This window comes from Rhinoderma darwinii, chromosome 5 (assembly GCF_050947455.1).
Source record: "Rhinoderma darwinii isolate aRhiDar2 chromosome 5, aRhiDar2.hap1, whole genome shotgun sequence".
Taxonomy (NCBI): domain Eukaryota; kingdom Metazoa; phylum Chordata; class Amphibia; order Anura; family Rhinodermatidae; genus Rhinoderma; species Rhinoderma darwinii.
In genome coordinates, this window is record NC_134691.1 from 219,259,176 (window position 1) to 219,280,807 (window position 21,632).

The following is a 21,632-nucleotide window of genomic DNA, read 5'->3' on the forward strand; positions in this document are numbered from 1 at the left end:
CTGTCACAGCACGCCCGAACCTCAGTCTGAACGCCGCTACTGCCGTGTCATTCCCTCCTTGGCTCCGTCTGTCTGCCCTACTCACTCACATTTAGGAGCAGGAGAAGGGCGGCCAAGTATGGTGGCGGCGGTCTGAGTGAGGTCGGTGCGTGCCTGCCCAAAAGTGGACTAGTTCGGTCACCTGACCTGAGTCAGTGACGTAATGTCAGGTGACTCAGGTCAAGTGACCGGACTGGTCCACTCCCGGGCCGGCACAGTCCAGTCACCTTACCTCAAGTCAGTGACAGGCGGTCAGGTGACTGGACTGGTCCACTCCTGTCACAGCATGCCCCGACATCACTCTGACCGCCGCTGCCGCCATGTCATTGACTCCTTGGCTCCGTCTGCCCTACTCACTCGAAGTGAGGTCAGGTGACTTAAAGGTTTTTGTTTTTTTTTCCATCAAGGGCATTTATAATATATCCACAGGATATGTCATAAATGTCTGATAGATGTGGGTTACACCTCTTGGTTCCCAGATCTACCTCTAGAACGGGGCCCCCTAAACCCCATTCTAGCTCTTTGTGTTGTGGCTGAAGCTTGTGATTTCCGACCATGAAGAAGAAAACCGTGTAGCTTGCTGAGCTGTTTCCGTAAGTCCCATAGAACTGAATAGTAGTTACGGAAACAGCGTAACTCGCATGCTACGCTGCTTCTGTAAGTCCCATAGAACTGAATAGTAGTTATGGAAACAGCGTAACTCGCATGCTACGCTGCTTCCATAACTGCCATACTCTGCTATGGGAATTACAGAAACAGCGCAGTTCAGTGAGCTACGCCGTTTTCTTCTTCATGGCCGGAAAACAGTCGGGACACAGAGAGGTAGAACGGGGTTTAGGGGGCCCCATTCTAGAGATAGGTGCGGGTCCCAGCGGTGGGACCCGCATCTATCTAACATTTATGACATATCCCGTGGAAATGTCATAAATGTCCCTGATGGGAAAACCCCTTTAAGTAATTAAGTCCGAATAACTTTCTGCTGAGAGCAGTTCTTTTCAAAACTTACCAAAGAGTCGACCGCTCCAGACTGACTGACGCGGTAGCAACATCATCAATACCAGCTAACATCACACGCCTCACCAAAGAGAAGCGCAGTTCCAGCCATCACATTAGGGGTGAGTTAATTAAATGTTTGACCAAATATAGCAGGCTAATTTTTAAGTTGATCATTTTGTATGGCCCGTGAATGATGTTATAAATATCCAAATGTCCTTGGCAGAAAAAATATGGCTGGAAATGGAAGTTGATGGCATGTTCACGTCCAAGAAATTGAAGGAGCATTTTTGTCAGAGGTACCCAGTAGAGGGGTTTCCGACATCCGAGTGAACTTTATTAAACCCTTAAAACATGAATATTACTCAACTCACGACTACAGAATATGCATGTAGTGCATATCCAATATGCCTCTGTACAAAGCTTTATTTTCTAATAATGTTTTAACAACTAGGCCAAGTCAAAGTATGGACTAAAGTCCACTTATTAGGCTCAAAGTTACCACCAACACCCCAATAAAATGCACATTTAGGCAGATTATTTACCCTACACTCATCTGTAAGGAAATAGGGAATTATCTGAGAAAATTCTGTGGCCAATAATTTTTCACTCCTAAGAACAAATAATTATCAGGATCTGCTGAACCCCAAATTATAAAATCACATTTTAATGGTTTTCTTAGATGAATATGAATAGCATAGGAAAAAATTAAAATTACCTTCTACTGTTTAGACAGATATGATCAGACTGATAATAGTCTATGCGATTCTAAGATAAAAATGCATGCACGGTAATAAAACAAAGTAATATAGAGCTGAAGTTATAGCTACATAAAAATACAAACAGTTTAAAAATATGTCATTTGTTCAACCATCTACGTATGTTTCATGGAAGCCCCTTAGGATGTATATACAGTACACACGGCAGATTTATTGCAGAAATGTATATTCCATACATCCGAATGGGGTTCTTTTTGAAGCATATGCATGGATTTTTGCAAGCCTCAATGTAAGGGACAGTAACAAAAATTTGTGCAACAAATCCACCAAGTGTGAACATACCCTTATTCTTTGTAATGCTGCAACAAAATGCCACAACAGCACTATACAGATAATCTAGCCGGTCTCAAATTTTTATAAGGGGGCATGGAAAACAACATCTTATAGTAATCCATCAAGATAAACAAATGGTTTTAGTGTCCTGCTTGCAATTTTGTTTTTTTTATTAAGTATTCAGTCGACTAATGAATAGCTACAAAAGTTAGCCGGAAACAATTTAGTCCTGCCTTCTATTTCACAAACTCTAAAAAGGATCTTTGAAATCGATAGCCAAAGATTTTTGTCTTCTGACATCCCAAGGATGTAGAAAACTGCAGGTAGTTAATACCAGTCATTCCACCTGAAATAATTGCCCCGGGTATTATGTGAAATCCCTATAGACAGCAACAACTAATTTTTTCTATTTTCCTGTTCTTGTATAGGATGATTGTACAATAGGCAAAAGTTGTGTCTCCAATTTCATGGAGGTTGGTGTCAAGTTTAACCTGTACAATAGGAACTGTTCATTCAACATTTTTCACAAATGGGAGTATAATAAGGGATACAAACTAAATAATCATTAAGAGTAATACACAAGAGTAATACATTTTGGTTATAATTTTTTTATAATAAAAACTAAAACACTATAAGGTCGCTTCCTTCATCCTGTGTAAAACAATATTTAACATAAGCTAAAGGCCAGGTTCACACACACAGTTTTGATGCAGTTTTTGGTTTAGTTTTTTGAGCCAAACACTGAAGTGGACACTAAAGAAAGTCTTTTCTTTTTACCTTTTTCTTCCTTTTGGATCCACTTCTGTCTTTGGCTCAAGAAAAGTGAGCCAAAAACTGCCACTAAAACCGCATCAAAACTGTGTTTGTAAACCTGGCCTAAAGGAGTTAGCTGGGATTTTTAGAAATCTGCAGCTGGACAGGGGATGGCATAAAGTAATAATCTAGCAGATACCACATGACGAGCACCATGCTCCAGTGCGGAGAACCTGTTGTTGCCTGCTCCGGTCCCGTAAGCTCCTACAGCGGTCACTAGCAGTTCATCAAAGCCAGCAATTGGCTGCTGCAGCACGTAAATGATGAAAAGAATATGACCGCTGCAGGAGCTTCCCAAAAACCCCTTAAAAATCCAACTTTTGGTAAATAAATAACTTTTTTGTATATCTCATGGACAGTATTGACACGTCTAAAAATTGTTAATTAAGCCAACATTTGAGTATGTAGCTCTCCAACTAAAAACAAATGTGTGATATACAAGATGGATTTGAAATTAAAGGCTATGGAAACCTTTGTTTTTTATTTTATTAAAACAATGTATTATGGGATTTGGAACATCCAATTAAAAAGTTATTTCAAAGCCCATAATACGCTGCATTTTATTTTTAGTTTTTAAAACCTTTAAACCCCTTTTTCATATGTACATGAAAGCCCTAGAAATAAAGAGAAAAGGCGCAGGAAGTTTATTTCACCATCACAGCGACGTTTCAACCCTAGTGTGTTTTTTTTTCAAGCTGTCTTTTCTTGATGTCTGTTTGGAGTTGATAGGCTAAGACTCTCATGCTGCGTGCACTGGATGCATGAAACATTGGTAGAATTACCCTCCATGAATATTGGGACTGTGATGTGCTGCTGCTCTCTCTTTCTTCTATGCCCTAGAAATAATGGCGCTTTACAAAAAACAATAATAATCTAATGTCTATAGTCAGCATTAGAGCTTTTAGATCAGTTACAAGCTCACCAGGATTAATACACTGGAAAAAATCTTGAATACAATTAAAAGTGGTCCGGAACATTTAAAAAAAGGTTGACCCATCAGGACAACCCCCGTTTAAATGCCCTATTAGGGCATATGGATGTCATAGAAAGGGTTCAGAGTAGCGGAGTCGCTCTGGCGGACTCGGGCCACACATCTATTACAAGGACGGCCACTTATTTGAATTTTTTTTAAATAAGTGCATGGCAATAAATCATACGGTACAAATCATACTGCACAAGTATGAATGCAGCCCTAACCTCAGATGAACTATGTATGTGCTAGGGCTATTTCTGCTATAACAAAAGCCAAGTGTGGTATTACTATGAAAAATATTGTACCAGAGAATATATTATTAAAAAAAACTCTGAAAAGCCAAAAAGACAAATAGAACATCGATATATATATGAATGCATCATTTTAAGCAAGCTGAATCTTTTTATTAAACAATAGCGTGGGAAGTATGTTAACAGCAAATGTCCTTTTGATCTCAGCACTGAGAACGGATGAAGCTCTAGAGAAGGAACATTTTTACCTACTACTACTTCAGAGCTATCAACCCTGTAATAAAAAAGAGATTTCACGATCACACCATTGCCGCTATTGATCCCCAGTCCCACAATAATGAAAGCTTATTCTTTTTTGGATATTGTTTTCAGAAGATCACATAAATCTATACACATGGGGATTTCTTTCAGTGCTTGATTGTTCATTTTGATTTAGGATGACAAGAGCTCAGGCAGGTGCGTATAAATCTTGCACGTTCTTAATTTATTAAACAGGTGGTAAGCATAAGAGCGACAGTGATGTGATTCATTACAGAAAAGAGAGGGAAATCACATGGGATCCATATCTTCCTTTGAGTCGAAAATTAAGAATTTAGTTTCATCAATGGCCCTTTCCACAGTATCCTTTGGCACAATCTTAAGCCTCCTCAAGCAGACGGCATGTTAACTCTGTAACTCTCACTAAAAATATATACTTTTAGAAAAATACACTTCGAATAAACAATCAACAATTGTTATTAGATGTCCGCAATTTTGCTTCCAGCCACCCATCAACTTGCAGTGTTTAACTCCAGCAGAAAACATTTTGTACAGAAGAGAGGAAGATATAGTGTGACTGAAAAAGTTAGGGATGTGCAGCTGAAAGGATTTTTCCATTTGACATGTCTTACTAACTATGATCACTTTTTGATGGATAAGTGATATATTCAGGGGCCAATCTCTATATTTGGAATATATTGCGCCCAACCCATAAGTGATGACTAAAGATATGTCTTATACCCAAGTGTCTCATTTGGCAGTTGCCAATTGCTAGTATTTTAGAGGTGAAATGCTCAGTCATTGGCGACAAGTAGTAAGTAGAAAGTCGCCCCTGACAGCTAAGTGTCATATTGTCCAGTCCATAATCCCCAGTAGGGGTTAAATATGTGTTGCAGTATACATACACTATAGACCATTTTGTGTAATGAAGACATGTGCCCGATGACAGTACACAATAACATAATTTTTCATTTCATTTATTATTATAACTGTTCTCTAGCAGACTGTTCCTTCCGTGACACGAGTGAGAGAAAAAAAAAAGCTGGAAAATATCCATCTATGCTTTCATGCACATTGCTGACCAATGTCTAAAGCCAGTTGTCTATAGCCCCGAAATTAGAATCTTCTTGTCTGTATTTGAAGGAGGAGCAAGAATGGAGCACAAAAAGCAATACTTTGTAGGAAAGAAACATTTTTGAGTGCATTTAAATTGAATGACCCCCTTTTAACAACATAATTTCATTAAAGTGTCCCTCCAAAGTTAATCCCCCGCCCGATATGACATTGGGTGTGCAGAACCAAAACTTAAATTACGGCTACTAGCTATATTATAACCAATATTAGAAAACCTTCATATACATATCATGTTAAAAGTATCATTTTCATATTCACTTGAACCTCCATAAATTCATGCTGAATGTCTGTTACTACATTATTCAATACTAAATAACTTAGCAGAACACATCTCCGTCTAATTTTATATATTATACACACAGATGTAAATGGCCTATCATTTTCTGAGCCTAATTACCATTAAACCATGGCTAGATGCCATCAGTGTCAGTAGCTTTATATTCCTTTAGGCCCCATGCACATGACCGTAGATTTTGTCCGTAATTACGGACCCATTGATTTTTATGACCAACAGACACCTTGTCCTATTTTTTGGTTTATACGGACCCTGCTCCCATACTGTATAGGGGAGCATGGCCCGCAAATGCGGGTGGCTGTCCGCGGCCAGCCGTCTGTGCCCATAATCACAGACTGTAATTACAGGCACAGTCGTGTGCATGGGGCCTTACTTAGACATAATGATATACCTCCATACATACATATATATATATATATATATATATATACATATACATACACACACACACACACACATGCTAAATAGAGAGAATTGAACATGTCTGACATTTGCCAATTGCAAAATCAACTAAAACTTTGAGGTTCATAAAAAATTCAATGACCATTTCAGAGGGCCTATAGTATAAAATAGATGTTTACTTTTGCATGTGCTTTAAAGTCTTTAGATCAGTGATGCACAACCTGCAAAACCTAAACGGCCCGTCATGCTGTTCTGTGGGGTCTCCTGCCTTTAGGCCACTTTAGGGCTGTATAAGAATTAATTTCAGCGTTTGAAGGGGTCGCAGCACTTGAGCTTCTTCACTTTCATTGCATACACAGCTCAATGCCATCACATTTGTAGCGGCTGTGCACAGTGTCACAGCTTCCTCCCATTTGAGTAAATGGACAAAGCTGTAATACTGCTACGAATGTAACGTCGTCGTGCAGTACAGAGCTGTGTAAGAAATTAAAGGGAAACAGTGCTCACCGAAGCACCGCAGCTGCTTCAAACAGCTGATTAGATATTGATGGCTTTAACTCCCCCAAAAAAGTCTAAAAGGCACATGTACCCCAAAACGGTACCAATAAAAAGTACAGCCCGACCTGCAAAAAAATAAGCCCTTACACCAGTCAAACGTTGGGAAAATAAAAAGTTATGGCTCTCAGAATATGGCGATATAAAACAAATTCGATTTTGACAAAGGTTTTTCTTTGTAAAAGTGGTAAAACATTAAAACAAACTATAAATTGGGTTTCGCCATAATCGTATCCACCCGCAGAATAAAGTTAACATGTCCTCATTACCATGCAGTGAGCGTCATAAGAAATGAAACCCAAAAATACAATGGAGGAATCACAATTTTTTTATCCATTTCACCCTACAAAAAATGTATTTTCAGTTTCCCAGTGCATATATGGTACATTAAATGGTGACATTAAAACTAGAACTCATCCTGCAAAAAAAATGTAAAATTGAAATTGTCCCAGTCTCCAAAGGGTTAAACATTTGTTTTACTTTACCATGTGTTCGGCCATGCATGTATGTATTGCATTGTATTGTCTTTATCTGTGCTCTACTATTCAGCCCGGTCTCTGGCAGGGCTTAATAATAGAGCACTAAAAGCAGACCTGGAGGCCTTCGGCTGTCATGACAGCTGATGAGGACCCTATTATTTCATTGCAGGAAGGGGGGCCATCAGGGGACAGAGGGAGCCCCCTCCATCTGTCTAACCGGTCAGATGCCTTGGTCGCTCTTAACAGCTGCAGCTGAGGGGCTAAACAGCTAAGATCGGAGTGACCTCCCATCCCGGCTCTTGCAGGCAGGTGTCAGCTGTTTGAAACCGCCGCCACCGGCCACCTATGGCGTGGGCTCAGCTCCTGAGCTAATGCCACATTAGGTTAGCGCACATGTTCTGTACATGTACGCGGATGTTGCTAAGGGGTTAATCAAGGATAATTGGCTTTTTTTTTTTTTGAGAATGGTTTCTCTTATGTTAAATCATAATCATCCTCCATTCTTAACAACTGCATGTCATTTCACTGGTAAACTTTTTGTATTAGCTCTTTATAAACGTGTAGCTCTTTTAACTATGGAATTCAGTTTTGGACTCCAAATTGTACAGAAGAACTGGAGAGCGTTCCAAGGCGGGATTATAGAACATTAAATGGGATGGGAGGTGTCCCTTACAACGAAAGGCTAGAGAAATTGGGCTAGTTCAGCTTGGAAAAAAGACACCTAAAAGGCCTTTTACACCGGCCGACAATAGGCCGATGCAGCGAGCGCCGCTCAACGAGACATCGTCACACGGAGCTATGGATGGGGATGAGCGGCCGTTACTCCAATTTCTCATCCCCATACTTTATTATCATGTTGGCAGCGCATCTCCCTATTTACACAGGGAGATGTGCTGCCTGTGCTGCCGACAACGATAATATTTTACTTTTTTAAAACGATACAACCAGCAGCGTTTGGGGGACATTCATTGCGTGTGGAAGAAAGACGTTTCAGACATCAATATAGGAAAGGTTTCTTTACAGTTAGAGTAGTCAAACTATGGAATGCCCTAGCCCAAGAGGTTGTGATGGCAGATACTATGTCCACATCTAAAAAAATGCTAGATGTTTATTTACTGACAAATGGTATTGAAGGTTAAAATTAATCAAGCAATGAATACGTGTAATTGATTGATATTCATGGATCTGTGTCTTTTTTCATTCTATAGTATGTAACTTTAACACCCACAATATCCTAATTAACTTTAGCATTAATCCCAATGCTATAACTCAATATCATACATTGAAATCATTGTGTCTTACCTGTCTGTAGGTACCATCCAGTAGAGTGTCCAGATTTTGAAGTGGAGCTGGTGTCTTATCTTTAAACCTTGTCAACAGCAATTTTTGAATTGCACGAAATTGTACAGCGCGTTCAGATAACAGATTTTCATATTTCTCTGTATTCATACGCAACTGGAAAATTAATTTTAAAACAGTTCAAGAAAAAATAACCAGCATTTAAAGATTATCGCACACAAAGATGTGCGTCACGTAGGAAGCCGCAAGCTTGCATTTTACTAGCATTGTAATCCAAGTGGAAATTAGGGGGAGAGCATTAAATCAGTTTGTTTATTTTTACAATTATGGATTAGGATCTACATGAAAATTTGCAATTGTGATCAAAAGAGCAGTAAGCCTAAAGTGAAAAGCTTGTAAAAGTAAAAAGTACAAAAAGAGCTGCTAATAGGGTATCACAGCTGAAGGTTATCAGAATATTAATACCTTGAGATTAAACTAGGCAATTTTAATAATATAATGTTGAAATAATTAGTAGACAGTGATAAGGGAATGTACATGTTCGGAAACCAATAAGTGTGGAAAAAACTGGCCAGTAACCTTCATACACTTACAAAGATAATCCCATTAGTAAAAAATATAATTCTGCACTTTTACATAAATTGGCATGTCACCCAGAAAAAAATTCCAGATGAAGACCAGAAAACTATTTCTAATGAGCAAAGAATTTCAACTGGATTTCCTCCGAAAAATATGTGCCAGAAAGTAGTAAATGTTTTTAAATACATGACATTCCCCTGGTCAGGGATAAAATAAAGATTTATGATTTGTGGATAGCTGATAACAATTTTCACAAGCTCCAAACACACAGTGCAAACATCGCTCTAATATGTTTAAAATTTGTTTTCCACCAGCCGCTGCTTCTCAAGATTCTGAGTGCAGCCTAAATCGAGCACACAGTTTGCCAATATCATGGGAGTTTATTCAGTTTGCTGGATGTAGGAAAAACGAAATAGGAAACTGCTGGGTAGACTGAATGATAAGCACTCACACTTCCCATATCTATGGATAAAGTCAAATGAGGTTTTAAGCGCTTTTAATTTGCTTTGTAAAGCTTAAAGAAACAAAGCGTAGACAATAAAAATAAAAAAACACTTCTTGAATAGTAAAAGAAAAACACAAAATTCACAGTAAAAACAGAAACATCAAATATAGATTAAACATAGTGTTTTATATTGCTTGGGATACACTAAACAACCATGAACCGCATTAAACATTCTTTATTGTTTCTGTTTTATTTATCTGGTCTTGTTTCATTTACGTGTGCTTAGACTTCAATCAAGTTCCAAAACTATAGAGGGCCAAAACCCCTGTGGCAGTGCTCAGAAATGTGATGCCGAATTCTATACAAAGGCGATTTCAACTCAATGGTTCACTGCCTAGAATACGGTGTCGGACAATTCCAGTAGCAAAAAGATCTAAACAGAAGGGATTTTGATGATCTATAGAAGAGCACATCTCCTTCACTCTGAAAATCTGTGGTCCCACAGACTTCACCAATCTGGTATTCTGACATTTATCAATGAAATGTCTTTTCTGGCTGGATATCAACTATTAACACGTAGGGGGGAATTTATTATGACTGGCGTCTCATCCACCAGTCTTCATAAAAAGGAAAGTTTAGAGTAAAATGTGCTTCATTTATTAAGAGGCATATCTTTGGCTGTCCATTCGCTATCAAGGGAAATCTATGGCAGCTATGAGCTGGCGTATATTTGTGCCATAGTTTACATCAGTTTCTGACGTAATCATGGTAAATTTGTCAGACTAAGGGGGACACGACCTCCTTTTTCAAAGCCAAGCCCACATTTTAAAAAAGAGCCGAGCGAGGTGGCAAATTCTTCTTACTAATAAACTGTTATCTAATTCTTATGCAAGTCAAAATTAGACAAACACAATTTAACTAAACTAATAACACACATTCAGTTGTACTGTTCATGTCTTTTATTGAGCCTGTTGAGTAAACATCCACAGTGTAGGGAGAAAAAGTAAGTGAACACTTAAATTTAATAACCTAGCAACAATCACCTCCACCAAACGTTTCCTGTAGCTGCAAATAAGATTTGCACAATATTGAGGAGGAATTTTATTCCCATTCCTGCCTGCAAATGTATTTAAGTTTTATCAATATTTCTGGGATGACTTGTGTGCACAGCCCTTTTCAGGTCAAGCCACAGCATCTCGATAGGGTTAAAGAGGCTCTGTCACCACATTATAAGTGGCCTATATTGTACATGATGTTATCGGCGCTGTGATGTAGATTACAGCAGTGTTTTTTATTTAGAAAAACAATAATTTTTGACGGAGTTATGACCTATATTAGCTTTCTGCTAATGACTTTATCAATGGACAACTGGGCGTGTTTTACTTTTTGGGCAAGTGGGCGTTGTACAAAGGAGTGTATGACGCTGAGCAATCAGCGTCATACACTTCTCTCCATTCATTTACACTGCAGATAAAGGTCCATTCAAAAACAATTTGTCTAACCGTGAATTGATATACACTCAGGTCTTTAGCAATGCTTTTGTAGCTTCCATTCGTCTTTATAACACGTCTTCTGAAAAGTTGTTTGCCTTGAGGCATTGTTCACATTAACCAATCTTTCTTGAGAAGAATAAAAGACTAGTAACCAGGCTTTGTGTGCCTTTATTTAATGGGTAAAGCACCTCTAAAACCCAAACTTCTAAGGTTATCTCCTTAATTGAAACACATTTTGCCAATAAGCTCATGGATTAGTCACGAACACAGGAGTTCATATACTTTTTCTCCGTGCACTGTGGAGGTTTACTCAACATGCTCAATAAAAGACATTAAAGGGGTTGTCCAGGAATACATTTTATTTATATTTTAACTTAATTGGACATATTTAAGTACATTTCTAATATAATGTCTGTTTAACTGTGGAAGCGTTACTGTGTTCTGATCTGCGGTCACATGACCGCTCTGAGAGTGCGTTTTAATTTCCTGTGACGTTCCGTGTCTTTGCTCCGCAGCACTTCCGGCTGAGAAAGGCACGGCGCGTCATCAACTTCATTTACAGGCAGTGGGCCGGGCAGATGTTTCATGAGCTCTTCAGAGCTCCGCCTCCTCTGGTCCTGTAAACATAGTTGATGACGCGCCGTGTCTCTACACAGCAGGAATTGCTGGCTGAGCAGAGACATGGAACGTCGTCTCTGCTTGTACACGCCCCCTCCTCCTATGTCAGAGTTCCTGCACTGCATGCCTGTCTCCTCTCATCTTCCACACCGCCCCCACCCCTCTGCAGCCCCCACCCGCTCCCCCCCTCGCGTAGCCACCCCGCGGCGGCACCACCCTGATGGTATATACAGTTATTACAGGGGTTATATACAGGTATGATGGGGCCATCATCCCTGTATATAACCCGCATCATCCCTGTGTATAACCCGCATCCGTCTATTACCTCATCATCCCTGTATATAACCCCAATCATCCCTGTGTATTACCTCATCATCCGTGTATTACCTCATCATCCCTGTGGATGATGAGGTAATACACGGATGATATGGGTTATATACAGGGATGATGAGGTAATACACAGGGAAGATGCGGGTTGTATACAGGGATGATGAGGTAATAACCAAGGGATGATGAGGGTTATATAGAGGGATGATGGGGTAATACATAGGGATGATGGGGTTACATATAGGTTGTATACAGGTATGATGGAGTTATATCATCCCTGTGTATAACCCTCCATCATCCCTGTGTATTACATCATCATCCCTGTTTATAATCCCATCATCCGTGTGTATAATCACAACATCCCTGTGTATTACACCCACAGTACTGTATCTAACCCCCATACCCCTCTGTGATTATTACTGGGTGTGTGTGACAGTGCAGAGAATGACCCCGTGTACATAGAGGTGTGGAGGGAGGAAGGGGGATGTAAGCTGTCTCCTCAGATGCAGCAAGGGATCATGGGTATGGTTACAAGACAGGAAACAGCCAGGACCAGAAGCAAGGGAACTAAACAAACAGAAAGAGCAGCGGTGATGATTGAGATCAAATAGAAACTGGTTAGAAAGTATGTGGGGGTTTTAAGGAAGGCAAACCATGGCTGGGGGACACTGTTTAGAAAATATGTTTTCCCTGGCCAACCCCTTTAACAGTCTAGTTAGATTGCGTACATTCATAATTGTGACTTAGATAAAAATCAGACCACATTTTATTAGTAATCAATGCGGAAATCCAGGTAATTCCAAGGGGTTCACTTACTTTTTCTTGAAACTGTAGCAAAAGTAAAATTATATATTTTATCCCCTTTTATTTAAACCTGCAATTCTTATTACCAAGGAGTACAAAGACAATATAATCATGGATAGTATGATCTAACCTAGTAATCAGTTGCATAAAATACAACCAAAGAGATTAAAGGGGTAGTGCTATAAAGACAACTTCTTGCCATTTCTTCTATTAGGGCATTAGAGGTAAGAGAAAGGATTCCTTTGCTCAGTACCCCACTCTACTACTAGATGACGCTACTGCCCTGAAGGACTTGGTGTGACCAAGTATGAGTACCAGCTGCAAGACATTCAGCGATAAGTGGATTGCCAGCAGGTGTACGTTTAGAATGGCTGTCCCTAAAGGGAAAACCCTTTTATGGCTGCCACTTTCATGAAATTGATTTTAAAGATCAAAAGATTTCTTAAATGATGCTTTATACCATACAGATGTAGCAATCTTTAACTTGACTTTTAACGTGTTAAATACAGTGGTAAGAAACTATAACTTGACTTTGGTTTCAATGGCTTAACTGTTAAGTTATCACGTTCCAGCAAGTTATTAGAGTCAAGATAAGGATTGCTACATCTGTATAAGTGGACAACCTGATGAATTCCATATTCAACACTTTACATTTTTGGCACATTCACACTTCGTTCAGAGCATGACAACACAAGCGAAATAACATACCTCAAAGTGTTGGTCAATTAGCTCAAAGTATTCTTGCAGTGGAATTGGTCCAGAAAAAGAACACGTAAAGTCTTTAATGCCTTGCTTCAGGAAATACTCTTCAAAGCGCACGATGATCTCTTTTGTAATAAGCCAAAGGTCCTCAAACTTTTCACTCTGGATTCTGTATCTCTCTAAAGCACAAAGGCAGAATGAACTATTGTTGTTTACTCTATAATTCGGGGTTATAACAAATTAGACACAACCCGAAAAACATATTTCATATACTACAGAATAGTATAAACCCCTGTAAGAGGATGTGTTTTAGGCAGTTGTGGAAAAATGCTGCAAAGTAAGTATGCTTTCAATAATAGAACCGTTAATAGTTAATTTTTATCATTTAACAAAACGCAAAGTGATTGAACAGAAGAGAAATCTAAATCAAATCAATATTTGGTGTGACCACCCTTTGCGTTCAAAAGAGCATCAATTCTTCTAGGTACACTTGAACACTCGGCAGAGAGGTTGTTCCAAATATCTTGGAAAACTAACCACAGATCTTCTGTGGATGTAGGCTATCTCAAATCCTTCTGTCTCTTCATTCAATCCCAGTCAGACTCGATGTTGAGATCAGTGCTCTGTGGGGACCATATCATTACTTCCAGGGCTCCCTGTTCTTCTTTACACTAAAGATAGTTCTTAATGACATTGGCTGTATGTTTGGGGTCGTTATCCTGTTGCAGAATAAATTTGGAGCCAATCAGATGCCTCCCTGATGGTACTGCATTATGGATAAGTATCTGTCTGTATTTCTCAGCATTGAGGACAACATTAATTCTAACCAAATTACTAACTCATCTTAGATGCAGCCCCAAACTTGCAAGGAACCTACACCATGCTTCACTGTTGCCTGCAGACACTAATTATTGTACGTCTCTCCAGCCCTTCGCCGAACAAGCTGCCTTCTGTTACAGCCAAATTTTTCTGCACCACAGTTCCTGTGTTTTAATGAATAGTTGAGTCGCCTGGCCTTGTTTCCACATCAAAGTTATGGTTTTTTGGCCATAGTTCTTCCATGAGGACCACTTCTGGACAGACTTCTCCGAACAGCAGATGGGTGTACCTGGGTCGCATTGGTTTCTGACAGTTTTGAGCTGATGGTACTGCAGGACATCTTCCGATTTCGAAGGGAAGTAAGCATGATGTGTCTTTGATCTGCTGCACTAAGGTTCCTTGGCCACCCACTGCGTCTATAGACCGCAACTTTGACTGTTTCTTTGTGCTTCTTCAAAAGAGCTTGAATAGCACATTTTGAAACCCTAGTCTGCTTTGAAGTCTTTGCTTAGAGAGACATTGCTGATGCAGTAGAACTACCTTGTGTCTTGTTGCTGTGCTCAGTCTTTCCATGGTGAACCTGTGACATAAAATAGTCTTCCACAACCTCTCCTTTGTAGCAGAGTTTGGCTGTTCATCATCCAGTTTTAAGCTTCATTCACAGTTTCTGTTAGTTAGGCTGGGTTCACACGACCTATTTTCAGACGTAAACGAGGCGTATTATGCCTCTTTTTACGTCTGAAAATAGGGCTACAATACGTCGGCAAACATCTGCCCATTCATTTGAATAGGTTTGCCGACTTACTGTGCAGACGACCTGTCATTTACGCGTCGTCGTTTGACAGCTGTCAAACGACGACGTGTAAAATGACTGCCTCGGCAAAGAAGTGCAGGACACTTCTTTGCAACGTAATTTGAGCCGTTCTTCATTGAAGTCAATGAAGAGCAGCTCAAGATTTACGAGCGTCAAAGACGCCTCGCATAATGCGAGGAGGAGCTTTTACGTCTGAAACGACGCAGCTGTTTTCTCCTGAAAACAGTCTGTCTTTTCAGACGTAAAAGACAGTTCTCGTGTGCACATACCCTTAAGGATTGTGTTTCAACCTACATATGTAAATGATGAACATTATCACCCATTTGGTATAATTGGTTAATCATACACACAACTATAATCCTACAAATTCTATGACTGTGCAAGTGTACCTAGAAGAATTGATGCTGTTTTGAAGGGAAGGGGTGGTCACACCAAATATTGATTTGATTTAAATTTCTCTTCTGTTCAAAACAATTCTATTTTTGAAAGCATTCTTACTTTGCAGCATTTTTCCACAACAGTCTAAAACTTTTGCACAGTACTGTATATAAACTTTCTTTGTTGTCCATCTCTTGGCCATATGGTCTACATTTCTCTATTATGGTCAGTTTGTATAATCAATTTAGGGTCAGTGTGTGTTCATTCCTTTGTGCCTTATACTTATCCACTTATGGACATGTCCAGATGGTTACACAAACACAGTACTGGAAGCCCCCACTGAAAGTTAGTATAAAGATACTAGGGTATGTTATATCTGGTTACAGTATCCTCAGCTGGGACCATGAACTGTATAGCAACATTTTGGTTGTCATTGAAAGAAATCGGTGTATATTAGTGTATAACATACATTAGGGCTCCCTATTTTATTGTGGAAAGACTGCTCAAATATCATTTAATTTATTAAAGACTATGGACACCTTCGGGGTTTTTTTTTATTGGAAAGCATTTATTTAATGATAAAAATCCCCTTTGTAATTAACTTTTATTAAAATAAATATACTGGATCGCTATTCATTCAATTAAATATACTGTTTCACTGTATCACTCTGCAGCTTCTCACAATACAAGCATGTTTGCTAGACATATGACCCAGAAAAACTATATACAAAAATAAAATGGAAAGCCAGGAAAGACACAGATCATACTTATCCTGCACCTCATTTACCAGCCTTTGGAAAAATTCATTCAAATCATAAGGATATCATTAGATGTCTATGAAAAAAACATGCATTAATGCTAAATGACCAGACTGGATTTAAGTTTATCTCCTTTAAAAACATAGCTTTGTAAGTTAAATCTACTGTTAATAGTCAGGGAGTGTCTATGTTTTATATGGGTCTTTAAAATATTATATCTTGGTAAGGCAGGTGAAAGCACAGTCAGGGCCATCACAAGTCAGGGTATTATTGTATACCTATAATTAATAGACAATATTCTGATCTAGCAATATATACATTGATGTTTTCACTTACGTGAAGTCTTAGAGGCAAGAAGCGTAACTTTTTGTCCGGCAAGTAATTGGAATCCTAATACGCTGACTTGGTCATCATCGCCACATTGTACAAAATCTAAAAAGTGGAATATATTAATAAATCTACAGTAGAAAATAAAAGGATTCTGAGTACTCAGGAGACTAAATGTTCACCTGGAAATAGGTTGACCAGATTAACAGGAGGTTTGTTAGTGTCAATTGTCAATTTGTGGTTTGCTGCTTTGGATGGTTGTATAGGTAAACAAACTAGCCGTAATGGAAGCCGAAATTTACACTGAGCAACTCGAGGAACACCTGTATAATGAGAATGAAAATGTCAGCAAGCATATAAAAACTTAATTATCACATCTTACTTGATGACACTTCTTGAGAACTTTCATTCAATTGGAATATATAACAAATTCCAACATAAAATTATTTGCATGACTGACCCACAAAAAATACTATTTTACCAGAGTTAGGATTACTTCACACGTGCCGTTTTGATGCATTTTTTAAACATATGCAGATGCTAGTTTTTAAAATGCCTGCATTTTTTGGGGTGCATTTTTTCATTGATGCTGGTTTTTAATGAGGTTCCATTCACACAATGCGGTTGAGGTGCAGTTAGAACTGCATCAAAAACGGTAATCGAAAACCGCATGTGATTTTAAGACGATTTGGTGCACACCAAAAAATGAACCAAATTGCGGTAAAAACACATGCGGTTTTTCGATGCAATTCCAACCGCACCTCAACCACAATGTGTGAATGTACCCTTAAGTGGGTTTTATTATGTAATTGAGAAAATATGGTGATGTTCTGTGTAATAATAAGGGCCTAGTTTTGGCTTAAAAAAACGGAATAGGAAAACCTGCATTAAAACGGCACAGAACATCACCATTTTTTCTAAATTACATAATAAAATACAATCAATTAAAATACAACATCCATTTAAAAAATTCAATCGTTTGTCTAAAGTAGCATCTGCAGGAGTTTAAAAAAATGCACCAAAACTGCAGGTGTAAAACCCCAAATGAGCTAAAACCCCAAGTGGAAGAACAGCTTCACTAAATTAAATCCGTCAATAATGCATTTCCTGGCTCCGGCTCCATTTGTCTTTATAAGGATGGTTCTACCTGTGCATTTCCAAGCCTTACTTAAAAAGAACTTTTCTGAAACTAGTAAACACATCATTAGGGGTGGTTTATCCTCTTCTGGACCCAGTTTATTTTGGTTTACAGGCAAACAAATAAAAATCTCAACTAAGCAGTGCCCAAAAGCGTTTATTTCTGTCAAATGCCCCATTTTTGCTTTTCAAAAATACTAATACCAGCCCATAGAGCTCTAAGTGCCAAGTCCATGACACAATTATTTCCACAGCTCCTTTCCTGGTATATTTAGTCATGCTCCACCCCATTGTATTTCAAGCTCCGTACATAACATTCATTACATACCCCTGCATGTACAGCCTCCTTCCTTCTCATGTTATAATAGTCAATTCCTTTTTTAATATCTTTTTATTTTAAATAGAATATACATACACAATACTAAAAAATAAAGATGCAATTTATGAATATAAACCCTGCAATGAAAAAACAAAGGAACAATTTACATATATAACTTGCCACATAAATGAATCTAAGGCTATGTTCACATTTGCGTCAGGGGCTTCGTTCCGACTGAGCTTTCCGTCTGACACAAACGGAAACCATACGTTTCCATTACCATTGATTTCATTGGTGACGGATACGATTCCAATGATTTCCGTTTGTCTCCGTTGTGCAAGGGTTCCGTCGTTTTGAAGGAATCAATAGCGTAGTCGACTACGGTATTCATTCCGTCAAAACGACGGAACCCTTGCACAACGGAGACAAACGGAAACCATTGGCACAGGATCCGTCACCATTGAAATCATTCGTGATGGAAACGGAAACCTATGGTTTCCGTTTGTGTTAGTCAGGGCTCCGTTCTGATGGAAAACTTCAGACGGAACGGAGCCCTGACGCAGATGTGAACGAAGCCTAAGAGAGGAAACACCCTTCAACCAAATATATCTTAATGCATTTTTATCTTAATTTACAACAAACAACACAGTGGATCTTTTGACATTAACTTCAACACAATTGCCTTTCTTGAAAAAATATCCACATAGATGGACAATGGGAAAGCCTTAAATATTCTCGACCATTGAGGTTCCAACATATGCCCACCCAGTTTTGCCCAATGTTTTTCTGCACCTGAGTGTCACCTTACAGATTTTTCCTTTATTATACAGTGATAGATTCTATACATAAGCCCTTTCAATTTGTTGCAATAGGTAAGAAAAAAAAAATAGAGAAAACAAGACCTGATCATTTTTTACCAGGATTGTATTGTCAATTGTTAGGGTTGGGTCTAGACAGACCCAGCAGCGGTCTCCCACTAACGGCATCCTGGCGATCATGTGACCAATCACATGATCACGGGACGAAGCAGTGCTGTGGCTGCCTCTATTCTATACACAGTGCACATTGAGCGCTGTGTATGTGAGAACATAGAAGACTCTGCAGCCAGCTTAAGCCCGTACTGTATATATATCTTATGGTGCGGGCTTTAAGAACATGGAACACCTGCAGTATATATACAGCAGGTGGTTGGTAACCAGTTAATAGGACTCAAGCTGCCAGTATGAAAAGGTAAAAACTGGTAATTGTGTCACCAGATTACGCAGTTATAGCTAAATATTATCCCTTTTCATTGCAAACAATATTCGGCACAGATTTTTCCCTGGATCTGAATTCGGATTAGCCCCATTAGAATTCATAGGAGCTAATCTGCGACTTTTCAGTGCGGGATCTGCGGAGACAATGAACATGCTGTGGATTTGCAAATCGCCAGTGTGTTCATTATTACGTGTGGATATTTTCCTGAATGGGGTATAAAATATCCCATTCACATGAATTGTCGGTGGAATGTTCGAGAATATCACTACAGAGCCCTGAACAGATGGATAATGGTCTAATCCTTGTGTTTTAGGGGTTCAATAGCTGAACACATGGACAAAATTGCTTTAGCCTGCATGATCACTAGTACATAAAAAATGTTCTTGCTCATAGTCCCAGGCAGAGTGCGAAAAGCTTTGTGCAGCCAGAAGGCCCCCCCCCCCCCCCCCCCATCAAACCCCTTGTGTGGGGAGACTTGACAATCCTTATGGGAACAATAAAATGGATCCCACAGCAGTTGTTAATCTTTAGACTCAGAAACAATTACCTGAAGCCCTGACACTGAATGGTCAACACTTACATAAGGTAGTTCTTACCATGCAGTGTCAGAAGCAATTCTTGAAGGGACAGATTTTTACTCTAAATGCCATCTTTACAAAAGCAGCAGCTATGTTTTTGCATGAGAAAAAAAATAAAAACTTCAGAAAAATAACAAAGTAGATGTTATGGGCAAAAAAAATGTACAAATGTAAGGCGGTCTTAACAAGCGTTACAGCTCAGTACAGGAGCCGTATAGTTACTGCCAAGGGCGGGACTGAATCCGGTCCTGTGAGATCAGAAAAGCCTTCCTGCATGGAGTCATAATAAACTTGTGTGAAGCTGATCTAATTTTTACAATTTAAAGGAAATAATCTTTGGTCTTTTTCGATCTCGAAATGAACTGTATAACTAAGGATGACCAACTTGTACTGCAGAAGGTAGAATATGGATAGCAAATTAGAATACTTTACACTTCTGTTCTTCAATATGAAATGTGAACATTAAAAAGGTTTGTTAGAACACGTCCTGAATCACTGAATGCTAGCAATGCTCATCTATATGGAAATTGGAATTAGAATAGGCATTGGCTGAAACACGCATCTTTAGTTTTTGTGGTGAAAACAAGAACTCCTGTATATATTGTCAAAAAATTGCTCCGAGCGATCTCTGTTCTTGAAACTATCCCGGTTTTCTTAGTACTTGGTATATTCACAAAATTATACCTCTCTCACTCTGCATTAGATCTAATTCATGCTCATAATGCTCTTTCCAATTATTTAATATTATTTTTTTCAGGGGCATAGCTATAGGGGGTGCCGCGGTAGCAGTCATACCGGGCTCCTGCCAAATAAGAAGACACTATAATTATAAAATTCCACGTTACAGATTTTGCATTGGACACCAGGAGCTTCAAGCTTTGTTTCTGCTTTTTTCCATTTTATTCCCAGTTTCAAATACGCCTTTTTCCTTGCAACTCGGACAGTATCCAAAGTACATATTTTGTGTTGTAGATCGTACTGGTAAATAAGCAGACAATTCAGGATCTATAAGATGTCTGGTTCTCAAACTGCAGACTCTGACCCCAGGTTGTGGCTGTGCCTGGTATTGCAGCCCCACAAGGCCTTCAATCTGCTGATTAGCGGAGGTCCCAAGGATCAGACCCCTTATGATCAAATACTGATGGTATATCCTGAGGATAGGCTGTCAATATTTAAAGAGGCTCGGTCACCACATTATAAGCGCCCTATCTCCTACATAAGGAGATCGGCGCTATAATGTAGGTGACAGCAGTGCTTTTAATTTTAAAAAAGATCTATTTTTACCACTTTATTAGAGTGTTTAGATTTATGCTAATGAGTTGCTTAATGCCCAAGTGGGCGTATTTTTACTTTAGACCAAGTGGGCGTTGTACAGGGGAGTGTATGACGCTGACCAATTAGAATCTTGCACTCCTCTCCATTCATTTACACAGCGCATAGGGATCCTGCTAGATCCTTATGTGCTGTCTTATACTAACACATTAACAATACTGAAGTGTTTAGACAGTGAATAGACATTCCACGGGATGTCTATTCACAATCTCTGCACTTCGTTACTGTTTCTATGGTAGTTACAGCAGAGGAAGCGTGATCTCGTTGTAACCTGTCATTTAACGCGTAATCTCGCGAGATCACACTTCCTCTGCTGTAACTACCATAGACAGAGTAACGAAGTGCAGAGATTATGAATTGACATTCCGTGGAATGTCTATTCACTGTCTAAACACTTCAGTA

The 21,632-nt window shown here is 39.1% G+C and overlaps 1 protein-coding gene across 3 annotated transcripts in view; it reads right to left on the bottom strand.

Moving 5' to 3' along the window:
* BBS9 (Bardet-Biedl syndrome 9) overlaps positions 1–21,632 on the bottom strand; it is a 462,971-nt gene that overhangs the window by 177,131 nt on the left and 264,208 nt on the right. For all 3 annotated transcript variants that reach the window (XM_075826942.1, XM_075826941.1, XM_075826943.1), the window contains 4 exons: positions 16,790–16,930; positions 16,617–16,712; positions 13,518–13,690; positions 8,547–8,699 (listed from right to left, as the gene is read on the bottom strand). In XM_075826942.1, coding sequence (XP_075683057.1) covers positions 8,547–8,699; positions 13,518–13,690; positions 16,617–16,712; positions 16,790–16,930 — 563 coding nt within the window. The remainder of the gene's footprint in view (positions 1–8,546; positions 8,700–13,517; positions 13,691–16,616; positions 16,713–16,789; positions 16,931–21,632) is intronic.